Source organism: Anabas testudineus, chromosome 1, assembly GCF_900324465.2.
Source record: "Anabas testudineus chromosome 1, fAnaTes1.2, whole genome shotgun sequence".
Lineage (NCBI taxonomy): Eukaryota > Metazoa > Chordata > Actinopteri > Anabantiformes > Anabantidae > Anabas > Anabas testudineus.
The window spans coordinates 1,401,083-1,419,646 of NC_046610.1; the positions used below are offsets into that span (position 1 = coordinate 1,401,083).

The 18,564-nt window shown below is 40.2% G+C and overlaps 1 protein-coding gene across 3 annotated transcripts; it reads left to right on the forward strand.

Moving 5' to 3' along the window:
- The first annotated feature begins 4,019 nt into the window (after nucleotides 1–4,019).
- zgc:158270 (uncharacterized protein LOC791213 homolog) lies at nucleotides 4,020–18,263 on the forward strand. Of its 3 annotated transcripts, none has more exons than XM_026359920.1 (14): nucleotides 4,020–4,107; nucleotides 8,912–9,186; nucleotides 10,304–10,438; nucleotides 10,521–10,625; nucleotides 10,758–10,808; nucleotides 12,313–12,369; nucleotides 12,546–12,638; nucleotides 12,725–12,863; nucleotides 14,013–14,140; nucleotides 14,685–14,741; nucleotides 15,155–15,226; nucleotides 15,306–15,737; nucleotides 15,896–15,910; nucleotides 16,499–18,263. In XM_026359920.1, exons 1-14 carry the CDS (start codon nucleotides 4,047–4,049, stop codon nucleotides 16,607–16,609), a joined length of 1,731 nt encoding a protein of 576 aa, XP_026215705.1. In that variant the 5' UTR covers nucleotides 4,020–4,046; the 3' UTR covers nucleotides 16,610–18,263. The 3 variants fall into 3 exon arrangements, with proteins under 3 accessions (XP_026215705.1, XP_026215707.1, XP_026215708.1); XM_026359923.1 differs by lacking the exon at nucleotides 4,020–4,107 and adding an exon at nucleotides 8,707–8,785; XM_026359922.1 differs by lacking the exon at nucleotides 15,896–15,910.
- Nucleotides 18,264–18,564: the final 301 nt, after the last annotated feature.

Consider the following 18,564-nt stretch of genomic DNA (forward strand, 5'->3'; position numbering starts at 1 on the left):
CTGCATAGATTCACTGAACAATTCACATTTGTAACAACCAGAGGTCCCGGAAAAAACTATTCTCATCAACACAGTATAAAATGTTACTGCCTGTCGGGAAGTAGGCCTACAGTGAAAACGTAAAGTACACAATAGCATTTCCATCCATAAAGATGGTCGGAGTGTCACAGCAGTGATGATCATACAGAGCAGAATCAGCTCAAAGAAAAACTAAAAATCACAAAAAAATATCTTATATACCAGATAATACACAGAGAGGTGGAAATAAGGATCAAATAATACAACATACGTCCAGGTATCCTCAGTCTCTGAGCTGTAACTGAGTCCAGTTCCTGGTCCTACCAACCTGTCCCGTGTTTCTGCTGCTTGTTCTGCTGTTCTTTTCTCTCTCCTCTTTCCACTCACTCCAAGCGGTCGAGGCAGATGGCCGCCCACCCTGAGCCTGGTTCTGCTAAAGGGAGTTTTTCCTCTCCACTGTCTTCTGGTGCTGTTCAGTGGGGTTGTTGGTTTTCTATATAATTCTGTATACAGTTATATTTGTAAGGTCTTAAACCTTTAACACTGTAAAGTGCCTTGAGATGACGTCTGTTGTGATTTGGCGCAGTATAAATAAAATTGAATTGAATTGCATTGAAAAATAAATCACAATATTAGAAATACCATACAGCTCATCATCTAAAAAAATCATTCAGTGGAGAAACCACAGACTACTGAACACAAATTATTGTTTTTACCTGTGTCAGTAGCTGCACTAGATACACTGGTCCTGATTTCAAATACAACTTCTACAATTCATCATTATAAGTTCATCAGACCTGGTTTCTCCTCGTCACTGTAGGCCTAACGAACTACATAACATCTACTTGCAGCCTGATGTCATACGGGTTTAATACAGTCGCTACACAGTGTGGTTTTCATCGACATTATGGAATTCAGTAAATAATTATTTACCAGATCTACAAACCAGGAGTGTCCATTCAACTTCCTGTTTCATTATTACATGACAGTAAACTAATGTAAAACTAATTCAACTCACAGCTAAAAGTGAAGAAATATTCATATAAAACGTGTCATTAAAGCTCGGATTAGTACCCAGTATTTAAAAATACCAACAGTATCAGTTCAGTTTAAATTCCTTCCAGACTGTTGCTCAGTATGTTTCACAGAGTTTACTGTCAAACATCGCGCAGTGAACTAAATGAATCATTTAGTTTAATAAGTAATTAGTATTTCTTGTTAACTTAATGTGAACGTTTTACTCATTTGAAGCTCATTTCACTTCTAACGTCTAGTTTTAATGTTCGTACAACTTATAAAAATCCATTCATAGTGGAAACAGCCTTTAACACTGTCTGACTTTGTTTCTTTTCATAATAATAAAACATAATATTACGTGTAATAGTTTAATTCATGCTTTCTACATCAACATGTGTGCTACTGTATCTGTGACATAATCTTCATGTTTTATTTCTTTTTCTTTATGTTATTTAGTCAAACACATCAAATAACAGAGCACCTCTTTGTTTTACTTTACAGTTCTCTTCATAATTAACAACCTGGGTCTAATAAAAACACAATACGAATTATGACCAGTGTTTTCTCAGAATATTTAATTTTTGGTTGTTTGAAATTAGATTTTTAGCAACAGTGTTAAATTTGTATGGCAAAGGTGAAGAGCCGAGTTTTCCTCTTCTCCATTACCACTGTGGTGCCTTTGAGCAACAGTCATCGTCCCAGCTGCTGCAGGTGTGAAAATGGGAATGTCGTGTTGCACTATCAATACAGAGAACTAGTCTTAATCATCCCCCCCAAATCTTTATTGATTAATTCAGTGACTAAACCTCAAAAAGGTGGTTTGGTTTAGGTGTGAAATGGTTTTTGTCTGGTTCGTGGGGGGCAGAGCAACTATGGAACTACAACTATGGAATATCAGTTCACTCCCACACTTCAAATCCCAGCTCAACACGTATCTGCTCAGGCTTCCTACTCTCTATGAGTGAGAAGCCTGAGCAGATAACCACACAAACGACACAACAGTTGGTGCTGCGACTGTTGTTCATGTTTATTTATTTATTTTATCTTTTTTAGTTGGTATTTTATTTTCCACTTGTACGTCTTTTATTTAATTTGACTTGACTTTAATATATTTCATTGTTGTAATCTTTGCTTTTATCTGTACCTTGAGTGTCATGAAAGGCACCCATAAATAAAATTTAATATTATTATTTTTATGGCAAGAAAAAAGGAGGGGTTACAGTCAGCAGTAACATGTTAGCATCTTGGTGTTTAGTGGGTGATTTTAATATAATGTTACCATGCTAACATATACTAATTAGCATTAGGTTATAAATATGTTTGGTCATTCCCGGGTAATGGATGATGATGATGATGATGATGATGATGATGATGATGATGATGATGATACTACAGTCAGTATGAATGGCAGATTTTCCCAGTCAGCAGAATTCATCCTCTGGGGACCATGAATGTCTGCAACCTACAGTGTTTCACATCAAGTCCTGCTACTGTTGTTAAGTCTCAGGCAAAGTGGTAACTGCACCATCAGCATCCAACAACTGTAACCTCATCCCCGACAGTGTGTCCTGCAGTCTGCAGATTACACCTCTCTGCAGGTCTCATATTGAGTGACAGAACAATGAACATGATTTCCTACAACCTTTCATCACTGATGATCCAGGACTCTGTAACTGGTTCAGTTTTTATACATGAATCCTCATTTTCAGCTGTGTCACACTGCAAACTGCAGAAAAAACACAACTCATCTTTCTCTGACTTTCATTTGAATTTAGCAAATGGTAAATGAAGACTTGGAGTGATTTAGTTGTACCCACAGCTCATGTTTTACTAACATGGCAGAATACAGGCAGCAGAGAGCCAGTCTAACTGGACTGTCATCAGATAACACTCAACACTAACATCCAGGTGTAAAGACAAACTCTAATCTGATAAAACCAGCTGCAAGCAGCGACCCGTGAGACACAACAAAGAGGAAACAAGGTCAAAGTTCTTCACCGCTGTGTCTGACACAACCGCTTCTCTTTTTTTTATAAAATAAGAACATTGAGTGAGCAGACAGACAGACAGACAGACAGACAGCATTCAGCAATGTGAGACAGGAATCAGCTGACTGTCTTCACTCAAATCCATTTCCAACAGAAAAGTCACAAGGTTACAGAAACTATTTCTGCCATTTTACAACAATCCACTGTGAAGTTTTACAAAACACGACAACAAAAGAGGAAACCCAGCAACTTTTCTGATGAAGTGAACGACACCACTTACTGCTGACTGGACAGAACCAAACTCAAATCAGCATCAGTATAGAGAAGTGAACCCTCACCAGCAGTCGTGGATCCGAACCAGCTGTTTTACTGTTGTTATATTTTCTCTGCTGGATTTTCAGGTCATAACGTAATCATATACTGTAGGTTAATAAAAGGGACTTTAATAATAACATCATACCAATGAGTGCGGATATTACTTATTTTAACAGCTTGTTACACAGAGGTGGCAGAAATACAGTATACAGTAATCTAGTAAGTGCAAGTACTTCACTAGGAAACAGATTTCTCAGTCCAACTATCAGTGTTACTAATAAAACACATTTAATTTACCTTTCAAATTTTCAAATTTAGACGCAATATTATATTAAAAAACAATACTCTAAACCGGTTTGAATGTTGTTACCTAATTGTTAATATTATACATTTTAAAATACTGAACTAAACATTTTACTGGGTAAAATTGAACTAAAATCATTCTTTTAAGTTGCTGATTTACTAACAAACAAACCTGTAGTGGAGTAAAAGGTTCAGTATTTCCCTCTGGAGTTACATTAAAGATACATTAAAAATACTCTAATGAAGTATAAGTACCACAAATACTAAGAGTACCTCCAGTATTTGAGTATTTCTACCTGGTTACTTCCCCTAAGGGGGCGGGGCCTCGGCTGTCCTTAAAACCCTACGGACGCCGCCGCTTCTGTGACGTCAGAGCGGTCTGCCGCTTTCTGCAGGTCAGTAAAGATGGCGGCGGAGGAGAGCAGGTCGAAGCAGCGGAATCACCAAAACAGCATCGTTAATGAAGGTAATTCAAGATAAACCCAGAGGTCGGTGGTGTTAACGATGCGACAGATGACGGTGTGGGCTTTCTGAACGTGTGGTCCCCACCGCCGACGGTAAACGTGATGCAGTGACCGCTGCGGGCAGCGCTCCGCTTCGGCGAATAATCGCATCTTGTGTCGTTTGGCGTCCCGCGGTGTCCGAGCGGTAAACACGCCAGTTTATCTCCGGAGACACCGACCGGACAGTGTTTCTACAGACACCGACCGGACAGTGTTTCTACAGACACCGACCGGACAGTGTTTCTACAGACACCGACCGGACAGTGTTTCTACAGACACCGACTTATCCCCGCTGCGTGTGGTCATGAAGCTCCTAGTGGGGCGTTTCGTTAAGCCGCTCAGCTGCCCTCACCTGCTGCTCAAGGTGTATTCGTTGTGTAGCTAGCTAACAGACCTGTTAGCCTGTTCCAGCTAATTCGACATTATTGTGTTTCTAACATTAATGTGATTTTTAAACGACTCTGTCAACAGCTGGTTATTTGCAGCTAACGCTAGTAGACGACTGTTATCTGGCTCCGTTAACGGTGAACAGTTAGCTAGCTAGCTAGCTAGCTAACTGTTCACTGTGTTAATTCTGTTAATAAAGCTGATAAAACGGTCAGTTGTAGTCTGACTCAGTTATGCTAACACACCTTACACTGAACACAATGCTTTAACAGCGTTTGTCCAGTTTGATTAATGTTGTGAAGTATTATTGATGCAAAAATGAAATGTTGTCTTAAAGAATACGACTCATTTAAAACGAGCAGAACATAAATGCTGTTCAAGTCGGCTAATTTATGTTATGCTAAGTATTCTTTCCTTTAAGCAAATATTATTAAATCCTTATTCTGTGTTAACAGAAAATGTTTAAGCTAAATAACGTTGATGTAGAAGTTCCTACAGAGAAAACGGTTGACTCAGCTCTGACTAATCTATAAGGATTTTCTTTTCTTACCTTGTGGTAATCTGAAATGTTTTTCCCATAAACATTCAATATACTAGTTTTTGAATGGAGTTTGGTGCTGGGCTCATTGTATTTTAGCTCTTTATGTACTGGGCTTTATAGCTGGCAGTAGGTGCAGTACAGGTAGTTAAACTTGTTTCTGTCAGTAAGCCGTCCAACACCTACATTATTTCTTTATGGTTGTACATTAACGCTACCTGCAGCTTTGTGTTCTGTGACTGATTTACTATTATCGAAGCCCAGTATTGGGTGGTCTTACCAATGCTGCTAGCTCACCTGCAGTAGGCTAATTTCTCTCAGCTATCTGCTAACTATGAGTTGATGATGAAACCTCGAGTTTGCTACCTTGTCAGTGCTTTATCATCATGACAATGAGAAATGTTGTCAGCTGCAAGTTTCAGCTGGGTTGGAAAATGTTAGACTGGGTCACAGGCAGCAGTGTTGCTCCATTGGGACTGTTTGACACAGGTTAAGGAAGTTTAGTCTGGGACCCAGACTCTTTGTATCCCAACAGTGAGTGTTGGGGATACGAAGAAAGAAGAAATCAGGGCTGCTTGTGCTGTTGCAGCTGCAGAGGGTTCCTCCCGCTTGATGTGTGGACAGCTGCACACTGATGCAAGACCAAAGTGGGGCAAAGGCAGAGGCAACAGTAGTCATGTGATATATATACTTGTAGTGGTGTGATTATCCTCTTATTCCAGATAGGTATTTTAGAGCCTTCAACACTTCAGCTGCAGAAGAAGGAAGAATTGCTTCTTGGTACTGAAATTAATGTTTATAGAAGTGCTTCTGTATGATGCATAAAAAGGGGTGTTGGAGGCCAGAGAATAAGGAGAACTTTTGTTGGAATAACAGATCCTTAGTTGTATCATTTACACGGCACACCCTACTTGTAAATTTCTAACATACATGTTCCCAGGCCATAATAGGTCAGCAGTGCTGGGAGAGCATGCTAGTCTGTTGTGAATTGCCTGAGTGCTGGACTATGAGCAGCATTTACAGGCATTAGTGCAAAACTTGGACTGGATTTCTTTGCTCTGCAGCTAGAAGGTAATGATTTGAGCTAAAAGGAGTTCCCTGCTTCTTAAAATCAGAATACATGGATCTGCTTTCCAGCTTGATCACTGCTGATGTGATTTAAGAATATTACTAAAGCTTGAATAAGAATGTGTTTTTTGCTAAATAAATAAAATTTTAATTGAATTTGAAAAACTGCACTTCTGTCTAAACACTGGATAAATATTTGCCCTGAGGCACCTCGTGCTGCACACAGAACACTGGGACACTGAATTTACTGGATCACTGATCTTTAAGAGCCTCAGTTAAAGCGCAGATCACTGTCCCAGAGGCATCTCAAAATGCTTTTGTCCCACTGTACATTATTTAAATCTTGTCCAAGATGATGTCTGTGATGGTGTATTTTAATCAGTTTTGTGTAGAACGTGGTGGAAGCAGATCAGTGTTGTTGTTGCTTGTCCTGCTCTCACATCCCCAACAAGCTCAACACTGACCTGAATGAAGAGTGTGATGTTCTTCTCATGAGGCTGCAGGCCTGTTTTCTGAGGAATCACATGATGGCATCTGAGTGAATACTGTCCTGTAAAAAGGTCACTGGTTTGATCCCTAAACTCGACATCAATGACAACTTTGCAATTATTTACACAACTCTTAATGTTGGTTGCTGGAGATGACTCAACCCTGCTGTGACCAGTAACATGAAGGCAAAAGCACCAAGGAACGGTCAAGTACACGTTTCTGAAATCCTGACACGGGTACTTCAGCTGTAGATCAGTGAAGTGTAACCGCCACCGTACAAGGAGAGCGAAAACAGAGGTTCAACCAGTAGAACTGACTGATGGCACAGTTTAAGCCAGCCCTGACATCCCATAATAGCCCAGAGTTCTTAGCTTTCCTCTTAGCTAAGCTTTGGTGAAGCTTGAGTAACTGCAGGAGGTCAGGATTTATTTTATTAGCCACGTGCCACTTTCACTTGTGGACATGACTTTGTTGATCCCTGTGGGTAAACGCCACAGTTTGACTATTTTAAACGGAACTTTTAAAGTCAATGTAAATGTTTTACCCACATGACAAGTATCTGTGTAGCAGCAACATTAAGATGAGCCTTAACCAGTTACCTTTGACTAGTCTAAAATAAAGTTGTTTTTCTGCTCTCACTCAGTTTACGGCTAAAACGGTTACTGAAGGGCGCACGTTTCTGCCATTATGCCCACGCTGCGCCTGTTTAACAAGAGAATACTTTTTATTTTTCATTTCATTTTTAGTCTATTAAAAGATCTGATATCTAATGTGATTACGATCTTGATATTGAACAAAATAATGGCATAAAATATCAAATGAAATATATCAGGCTATATTGGCTGAATGAGTGAGATGAGTTTTAATGTTAAGCTACAGAGGGATTTAGGCTCATGACTGACTGACTGTATAGTTTCTACATGAGACAAGAAACATAAAGGCTTGTCTTTTTGTGTATCGACTCAGTCGATGCAGATTTATTTATTTATTTTTTTCCCCATTTGTAAAAATAGTAATGCATCTTATTTAAGGAGGCGTTTGAAAGTACACAAGAATCAATTGTGACCAGAGTTGTTTAATGTGCAACCAACAGGGAAATTTGTTTTCACAATTTGAGATGTTCGTGATACACAAAATAAACATGCAAATATGTTGGACAGATTGGTAAATGTAGCTCTTATCTAGTTTGTAAATGTCTGTTTGCATATGTGCTGTAATGTGGGTGCGAGGAGTGGGTGATCTGGCTAAAAGATAATATCACGATCTTGAATCTTGATTGTAGTTTTTCTTCACAATTTTAAACAGTGCTGTAGATGCATATCGTATTTGCAGGTTTTGTAGAAAACCAGTACCATCAAAGTGTGGGAAGGCATCACATTTGTTCCACAACGTCGAGCAAAAACACAGGTTGTACTGGGAGAAAAGCCAAAGTTGCAGGTGCAGAATGTGACAGATGTTACATCAGCAACAGGAAGCAAACTGTTTGTTACTGCAAAAATTTTATAAAATCGTGATTGACTTTCCTGATATCGACATGTCTACTGGCCGACAGGTCAACTTGTCATGTTAAACAAGAGGTTCCTGTCATTTCTCTGTGGGAGCAGCAAACAAACTGCATTAGTGGTGTATGTGTGGTGTGTTGTATTCATTAGTCATCGTTATTACTGTTTCACTCAACAACTGGCGCCTAACCAGGAAATTGTTTAGCAAAAGTGCCAAGCCACTGACATCCTGACACATTCACACAAGTGCAACTTACTATATCTTTATTTTTGGTTTCATTTCATTGAGGCCATTTGCTAAATAAGAAATTACAGTTTACACATTCTTCTAAAAACCAAAAGGCGGTGGTGCTGTAACCTCACACACTATTGATCATAATCAGTATTTTCTATCCAGAGTGTGATGTAACACAGATCAACAAACCTTAGAAACGTACACAATAGTTTTTTGCATCTAATTTCATACTCATGTTTCTTTGCAGCCTAGAAGCAAAAGACTCTATGGTACATTTTGTGCATACGTTTGCTGGGAACCAGGTCTGAACTGTAGACCTGTTCAAGACAACTGTCATGTTCCATTTCCACCTGAAATGGAACATGACCTGTTCAAGACAACTGTCATGTTCCATTTCCACCTGAAATGACAATATCCACCCAGTAAGTGATGTATTCATCCTCAGTATTGTAGGAAGATGACCTTCAGCATCCCTATTGCGGTTTTACAGAGGGATTTATTCTGCCATTTGATTTCAGTCAAGCTTTAACCACACCTTTCCCTCTCAGGTGCTCATGGGTTTAAATCGGGCACATCTGAGATGAGGCGCGACAAGGACGAAGATGACTTACAGGAGGAGGATATTGGCGTAGCCAGACCGGTGCAGATCGTGGTGGCAGATGAGGAGGAGCACTCATTTTCACTGCAGGAGGAGGTGCTGGAGAGGCTGCTGCTGCAGGAGGAGGTGCAGGACCTCCAAGTGGTCGTCGTCTCTGTTGCCGGAGCTTTCCGCAAGGGCAAGTCCTTCCTGCTGGACTTCATGCTGCGCTACATGTATAGAAAGGTACAGTTAACTGAAGTCATGGGAAACAAACAGGTAGCAGGTTTCCAGTGAAGCTCGACAGGATTAATTTATAAATACTGTGCTTCTTGTTCTGTATCATACTTGCTGTGTGAACGCTTCTGATGCTTTATGGCTTGGAAATGGTAGTTTAATAAAACAGCACCAACTTTGTTACAGCTTTTAATCTTATCACACAGTTTTATTTATTTATTTAAGCTGCAGTTTTTTTATATGCATAGTTTATTGCATTAACTGTAAAAACAGTGAAAGTAAATTTCCAATGTTTTATACTTTTTGTTTTGATAACCTTGCTGTGGCCATGTCGGCTTTAATTTCACTGGAACTCTTCAGTTACTGTCATGTAACATGTTAGCAGTTAATATCCTTTGAAGCTGTCAGAATCATTCCTGCTGCAGAAATGGTAAAAAATGACTGTGTAGAGGAAACTGAGGTGAACCTATGGTATGTGTTGGTCTGTGACCTTGGACCATTGGTGTACGGTAAGCACTGAGGGGCATGCAGTGGGAGCAGGCTTTCATTGCCTTGTTAAGAGGATTTTAGGCCAACACAATGTCTTCTCTGTGACTGGGCTTCCACAGCACTCACTGCTTATACCACACATAAAGGACACCTTTATGTGTGGTATAAGCCTGACCCTACAGGGTGGGTCATGGTGGGGTTCACACAGCTCTTACGCCGGTCCCAAAGGAAGATTTTGGGGAAAATGACATTTGGTTAAGCATCAGGCTGAACCCTGTAGAAGTTGTACGATGATTAACTCCTGTGTAAATACTTTGGATACTGTTTTTTACTATAGGAACTTTACTGGATCACAGTGGAACATTTCTGTGATATAAAATGACAGGATGAGGATTTTAATTGTCATGTGTAGATGATCAGTATTTGTTTTTCTCTCATTTTTATAAACATGTACTAAACTGAGAGTCCTCAACCTTGGTGTGAAGAGGACTGTTGTCAATGCTATCATTGAATAAGCAGATTCATTTCTAACTTTTTTTTATCAGTAAATTTAAGAAAAATGTGAAACACCCCAGTTTCATAGCCCAAACATTGTTTTATGTAACTTGTGGGTTGATGCAAACTCTTTGTCTTCCAGTCGTTCGGTTCCTGGATCGGCTGTGGTGATGAGCCTCTGACCGGCTTCAAATGGCGAGGCGGCTGTGAGAGGGAGACCACGGGCATCCTGGCCTGGAGCGAGGTGTTCGTGGTGGAGAAACCAGATGGTTCTAAGGTCCTGTCACACAATAGTATAAACTCAAGATCTACTGTAGTTGTAGTGAGGAATAAAATAAAGGTGGTTTTTGTTTTTTTAGGTTGCAGTTCTACTTATCGACACACAGGGGGCGTTTGACAGCCAATCGACCATCAAGGACTGTGCTACACTGTTTGCCCTGAGCACCATGACCAGCTCTGTCCAGGTCAGCCGCCTTCTGCCTCGCACATCAGGATTTAATTTGGAGTTTGAATTTTCTCGAGCTTTTAAGTGATGATGGCCACAGTAAAGATTAAGGTTATATAAAAGATTGAGGTTTTGGTTTGTTGTGTTTCAGGTTTACAACTTGTCCCAGAACATCCAGGAAGACGACCTCCAGCATCTCCAGGTCGGTATCAGCCTGCTGGGCAGTTTTTACAGCTCTTGTTTTACACTTCAGGTGATCACTCTAAACCCCTGGATCCTGCAGTTTTTATAACACTAGAAAATTAGGCTGCTATATGGAAAAGAAATTAGCTTTATTATTATAACCAAAAAATGTTAATCGGTGTCACCAGAGGTACAGTAGGCTCAGCTCTACTCTTTAACTGACTTCATTTAGTGTTGTAAAAGGTGTGCTTTGAGTTGAATGTTCTGATGCTAGCCCATTATTGGACGTTGCTCCTGGGCTGTAAACAGCAGTTTATATGATTAGGTGATTCAGTTTGTCCAAATGTCTAAAAGATTTTTGTTCTGTGGTGGTTGTATGAATCCTCATTGGGTAACTTCAAATCTGTTTAAATATAAAAACAAGGTTAAATTAAATTGTGTAGAATGTATATGTTCTGCACTTATATAGCGCTTTTCTACCCATCTGGTACTCAAAGCGCTTTACACTGTGTCTCATTCACCCACGCACAAGCACACACATTAACACACCGATGGCAGAGCTGCTATGCAGCTGACCTGACTCACCGGTGGCAACTTGGGGTTCAGTATCTTGCCCAAGGATACTTTGGCATGTAACGTGGCAGCCGGGAGTCGAACCACCAATCCTGTGATTGCCAGTCAACTGTTCTACCTATTGAGCCACAGCCACCCAGAAAGTTGGCAACATCAAGTCAGGGTTGGTCAAGTGAGGACTGTGGGATCCATACAAACATGAAGGCTGGGAGTTTCATTATGAGGGGCAAATATCATTTATCAAAACCTTTCATGGTGGCTGCAGTCAGTAAAACATTCACATTGGTCCACTTGTTTGTTCTGAAATACTTCAGTTTTGGTCACTTTGTTAGTTCCCTGTCCTCCCTTTTGTGCGGCTTAGCAGAACTTTTTTCTTCCCATCCTGACGCCTGGCCGACCTCACAGAACCTCAGAGTTTGTGCCTAATCCAGCAGATTTACAGTGGCGAGTGAACACTCCATATCAGGTGTTTTATGTGTTGGGGTCAGGATTAAGTGCTGATGTGAACCCAGCAGGCAGCCATATGTGGCAGACAGCAGCTCACACTGGAAACCCAACCAAGCCACAAATCTCTCTCAATGGAAAGTTCTCTCCTACACTCTCATTACTAACATGATTCTGCTCACATTGGACTGTTGTGAGCAGAACATGGTGCAGGATCCCCTAGAAGGGCTCTGACAGCTTGAACATGACAGCAAACACCAGTCAGACCCAGTTCAACCCAGCTTTTGTTAATAAAAATGAATTCTATCTCTTACCTCAGCAGCAAATGGCATCTAGGCAGCAAGTGTTTAGAGCAGCAAATGGAAAAGCTTTCATGAGCCGGATGAAGTTGAGTTACTGTAAAAGTGATATTCTCACATTTGTTCCTGTACTAATTGGGCTTTTATGACTGCGTTGCAGTGGTTCACTATTTGATTTTAGACTGATTGGTTGTTTCCTTTTCTCAGCTCTTCACAGAGTATGGACGACTAGCTATGGAGGAGGTCTGCAAGAAACCTTTTCAGGTATGATCAGCTTATCACAAAAGTGTGGTTTTAAAATGAGAAACATCCTTTAAAAACGACCTGCTCTTTGGAAAACTTTTTTATATATATTTAAATAAAATGCTGTTTCTTTCAGTTACATGTTGACCTTTGCTCAGTTATTCATTCTGGATTAGTAACCTGACTGTCCTTTTCAGACTCTGATGTTCCTGATCCGAGACTGGAGTTACCCCTACGAACATCCGTATGGTCTTGAGGGAGGACGAAACTTCCTGGAGAAACGACTGCATGTGAGTTTTTTACTGCTCTGGAATTTCTCTGGATGGTTAAACTCTGTTCTGAACGTTCTCACTCTGGTGTTACTGTCTGTGTTCAGGTGAAGCAGAACCAACACGAGGAGCTGCAGAATGTCAGGAAACACATCCACTCCTGTTTCTCCAACATCGAGTGCTTCCTGCTGCCGCACCCCGGCCTGAAGGTGGCCACCAACCCTCGCTTCGACGGCCGGCTCAGTGGTAAGACAGTCTGGATGTGATCCATGTCCACAGCAATGATAGAAACACTGAAACAGCTTTAGTTTAGTTTAGTTTAGTTTAGTTTTCTTCAGCTGAGATGTTAATAAATGTTGATGCCAGACAAGCAAGACTTTGATATCAAACCAAAATACTGAAAACAAAACGACGTACTCTATTGCTCCAGCACTGATGAGGTCCGCATAACTATACAAGCGTGATTTGATTTAACGTGTAGGATGATAAAGTTGTAGTAATGGGCTCCTCCAGACTACTGTGACTTGTAGGATAAAGATTCTCCATAAACTGTGTAGGTTCTGTTCGAACTGGATGATCAAGGTCGAGTTGAGGACTCTAATCATTTATCATCAAACTCAGCTGCAGCTTTTTGCTTAAACTGAGGAATTGTTGATGCTAAAACACCAGGATGAAAGATACTAATAAAAGTTAATTAACTATATTTTCTGTCAGGTGATTTAATGCTAAATGATTAAACTGTAATCTACAACATTTCTTGTGTCAACATAATTACAAAGCTGTTGGCTTAAAGCATTGGATCATCTGCACCACACTGTAAAGACAAATGTCTTTTTTATGGATGTAGCAGAAATTAGAAACCTTTATTTGCAGTGTAGTTCCTCTCCACCCTCACCTGCAGCGCCCCCTTGTGTGTAGATGAGAGAACCATCTGCTTATAAATCAAATGATACCAATTAGGATATTCTACAAATTAGAAGTTTGTGTCACTATTAATTCTTATAGTAAAAGGCATTAAACCCTTTTATTGCCAAGCACATAGGTTATTACCATAGCAACATTGTGTTGAATGTGTGCTACTGAAATGTTTAATTCAACAATAAAATGTGGATCCATTTATTGCAGTTTTATTTTTATGGAGATAATTGAGGTTGTTTGTTGAAAGTGGTAAATGTCTCCTGTGTGAAATCAGGTGGAAATGCACCCAAAACTTGTAAGTATTGCTCAATTTGATTATGGAATTTTATAAAAAGTCAAGACTGTACAGAGTTCTATAGAAACAAATTCTCTTTGAGCAACACAAGGCGACAGTGGAGAAGGGAGAACAGTTTAAATTAAACAGAGTTGATTTTAAATATGCAGTCATCTTTACGACGTGTGCTCAATGTGTCTCAGATATCGATGAAGATTTTAAGAAGCAGCTGGTGAACCTCGTCCCAACGCTGCTCTCTCCAGAAAACCTGGTGGAGAAAGAGATCGGAGGAGTGAAGATCACCTGTAGAGAGCTGCTGCACTACTTCAAAGTCAGTTTTTATCTCAGTTTAATTTTTCTTTTGAACCTTAAACATTTAACTTATTACCTGTCTCTGAACAAACAATTTTTTTGAGGGGTTGTCATTTCAAAATAAATGTCCTGCTAAAGTGTATTGTTCAGTGTATGAGTACTGTAATAAGGTAACAACACTAGTCCTCTACAAGTCACATTTTAATTAACATATTGAACATTTATATTCTATATGTTTTACCAGGACAAATGCCTATAAAACATTGTTAATCTCCAAGATGGGTCAGATTGTGAGAATCAGTCCTGATTGTCGGTGACTGTATCAAAAGGTTCAGTCTAGAAGAGGTTTTATTTTGGTTTTCAGATTTTAGTCTGTTCCTCATTTACATTTAGTTGTTGATCAGACTCTTTTATCCAAAGTCACTTTAAAAGTGGCAAATGAGGTACAAGGCAGGAGGAGGCATAAGGAGGTATTGTCTATCATGGCGATTCTACCACTACACTATCCAGCCACAGAAAAAGCTCTGTTGGATTCCTTCATTTATTTGTTGTTGTTGTTTCAGGCCTACATGAAGATCTACCAGGGAGAGGAGCTTCCACATCCTAAGTCAATGTTGCAGGTCAGTTCCGTTCCTACTGTCGACTTTAGTGTTGCCGTTAAACGGCTTGATCTGCTGGGCAGTATACATGCTGATATTTAATCCAAAAACATCTGAATAATCTGCTTTTGAAATACATTTTTTTAAAAACATTGTTTTGACTGTTGACTTGGACATCTGGGGTTCTGAATGTAATACGTGATTGAGATGTTTGGAGTTGTTAATGTTTTACTAGAGCTGTGGTAAAACTGTCTAACTATACATTGTAGTAACTATACATTAACAGGAGGTGAAATGTGTTAATCAATCAAATTAGCAAAAATTCTGGAAAGTTAAGTCACACTGAGCCAAACAAGTTGACAACGACAAAAAAATGCACCGAGGGAAGTTAAAATAAAATCTAATGTTGAGTATGTTTTGATGTCTGTTACCAGGCAACAGCAGAAGCCAATAACCTTGCAGCGGTAGCAGGAGCCAAAGACGTGTACAACAAGAGCATGGAACAGGTAAAGCATGACTGAGTGGATTTCAGAGGAGCACGTTTTGTTGGAGAACTTGTTGTGTTGACTCATGTCCTGCTCTCAGATCTGCGGTGGAGACAAACCCTACATTTCCCCAACGGAGCTGGAGCGCCGTCACGTGGAGCTGCGGCAGGCGTCTGTGCGGCACTTCCGCTCTGTGAAGAAGATGGGCGGTGAGGATTTCTGCCGGCGCTACCAGGAGCAGCTGGAGGTGGAGCTCGATGAGGCATACACCAACTTTAGCAAGCACAACGACGGCAAGAACATCTTCTACGCCGCGCGGACGCCCGCCACGCTGTTTGCCGTCATGTTCGTCATGTACGTGGTGTCGCTGGTCACCGGCTTCGTGGGCATCAGCTCTGTGGCCACACTGTGTAACCTGGTGATGGGCGTGGCTCTGACAGCACTCTGTGTCTGGGCTTACGTCAAATACTCCGGAGAGTTTCGTGAAGTTGGAGGAGTCATCGACCAGGTGGCTGAAACCCTCTGGGAACAGGTGAGTAACTGGGTCCTTATGTGAAGGTTGGTGTTACCTGTACTTTGTTCACCTGTCTGTATGTGACTGACGTTTCCAAAAACAATCTCCTCTTAAACAAACATCCGTCAGCTCTTCCTCTAATCTCCCTCCCTCATTTTCTCCCTTGGTGCTTTCAGAGGACTCCACGAAAGGTGAGCACTTCAGATGTCAAGAACACCTCAAAGGATTTTGGTTTTAAACAGTTGTAGGATTAATTACATAATTTGTCCACGTCTTTGTTTGATGGAGTTACATGATGTGTAATCTTCAGAGCCTATGAATGGATGCCAAATGAGAAAATAATATATATTTGGGATCTAACCTGGTTTTAGACAGTACAGTGTTTAGGCATCATAAGGAGTTTCTCAAACTGAATAATTGTTGATGCTAAAACACCAGAATGAACGATACTAATAAAAGTTCATTAACTATATTTTCTGTGGTGATTTAATGCTAAATGATTAAACTGTAATCTACAACATTTCTAGAGTATATAGTGTAGACATAATTACAAAGCTGTTGGCTTAAAGCATTTGATCATCTGCACCACACTGGAAAGGAAAAATGTTCTCTGCTTGTTGCAGAAACTAGAACAATTTATATTTACTCACTTTTGCCAAGTGAGTAAATTTTTCACTCACTTGGCAAATGAATCAATCAGGTTAACACCTGTGTCCAGACTCATCTTTATGTTCACTGTATTCAAAGACCTAACCTTCTCCCCTCTTCTCTCTCTCCAGATTTTTTCCAAACTCTTCGAGGTAGCTCGGAGCAGAGTCCCGTTGGCGGGCCTGATCCCGGCACCGCGGCCTCGGCTCGCGTCAAACAACAACGTCAAGAAGAAAAACTAGCAGTACTTCACCTCGGTCCTGTCACAGTCCCCCTCCCGTCCCTTCACTTTCTGCTCGGTTTGAAACTACGTTTTTAGGACATTTTGAGATGTAAAAATCCGCTTTAGTTCTGACTCTACTTGATGGCTCCTCGCTGTAGGCCTGGACAAACAGTTGATGTATTCTATTCTGTCCATGGGAGGGACCATTAGTCCATCGGCTGTCAGACGGTAACTCGACATTAATGATTCCCATTTTATGTGAATGTATGAAGAGCATGACCACAGACCCTCCTCACTGCTCTCCTCATGGTTTCCCTCCTCCTCCCTCCTGTCGTCTTCGACAGGTCGGTTTCTGTCGCTGGGCGGCGTCACAAGGAGGAGACATGACCAAAGTTTACAGCTTTACTCATACGGGCGCTCGGACTGAGCAGACTGACGAACACAGGAAACGCACACAAGGGTTTAGACTAAAAGGACAGTTTGGTTTCAGGGTGCTCAGAGTCTACTGACGACAAATTTCTGTTCAGCTAAAAGATCAGAATAGTCGAAGCTTCTGAAAGATGATCACAGATCTGTGACATACTTGAACCTGGATTAAATCTGATCTGCACAGCTGTGATAAATATTGATCCTTGACTAGAACTTGCTGTCGTCCAGTCTTAATGCTCTGGAAACAGCTACCTAAGCAAGTCTCCACCAAGCAAAAATAATCGGTGAGAAATCAGCCTTTAGTTTTTAACTCCATTTCCGACTTCAGCACTTGGCGCCTGATGATTCAGTCCCACAGAGTTCTCTCTGAGAACATCGACGGAGCTAAATTTCTCTGAGCGCTATGTTTTTGTTTTTTTCCATTAACTGAAGCTGAACTGTTCCTTAAGTCTTAAATTATCTTTGTTATACAGGTTTCACATTTAACCGTGGTAGTTGATCTCAGTCCTCTTGATCTGACTGTCACAGAATAAAGCTTTTAAATTTTCTCCCTTCGGTTCAGCTCAGCTGACACCTGTAGATAATGTTTAATTATTTAATTCTAGTGTTATTCCTCTTCTTCTTGACCAATCTGAAGGACTGAATCACTTCCTGTTTTTAAAGCACCAAGAAGCTGTTTAGTAAAACACTAAAATGTCGAGTTGACGCTGGTTCGCCTGCGTCCTATGAACACTTTGTCATGTCAGTGTTTTGTTTTTAAAGCCAAAATCCATGAATGGGATGAGTGAACGGTTCATTCCAAACTCTTATTTAGTAAATCATGTTTTCATTGTTGAATCATCATTCCATCCACCACATCACCGCTGTGTGCTTTTTGGTTTTGTACAGTTGAGTTTTTTTTATGGTCTCATCCACACATAGGGCATGTGTATTAATTATATACATATATAAATATGAATTTTCTAGACCTTTTTGTAGCTGGAAGAACAAGAGTTGTGTGGTAGACGGGGTTCAGCTCACTGGATGTAAAGGAATGCTTTCGTGATCTGTGGATATGTGTAATAAAGCCCTTTTATATATTCTATATTTGTAAATTTAATCTTACATGAGAACTGCGATTCCACCCCCTGCTGGTTAAGAGTGTTTATCTGGAGGATGTTTTTTTTTTTTCTTCTGTTACATTTTAAAGTTATTTTCGTTAATTTATTTTTCAATACAATATTAAACCAAACTCGTACAACACACCCAGCGATGTCGTTCTCTTTAATACGTTTTACTGCTTCTATTATGAGGACAATATTATGTGTATAAATACATTTAAATATAGAAGCTGTTTTGATGACATGACTCTAAAGAAATATAAAAACACAAAATACCTCTCAGTAGTCTGTCAGCATGATGCTGATGCTTGTTAGGTTTTTTTTTTTAAGCGACTCTTCTAAATGGTTTATTAAATAAATGTGTTTCAGTGATTGTAGTATAAATACTCCTGGATCTTGATGGTTCACTTACTGGTGGATCAGTATCCAGGTCAAAAACTGCACC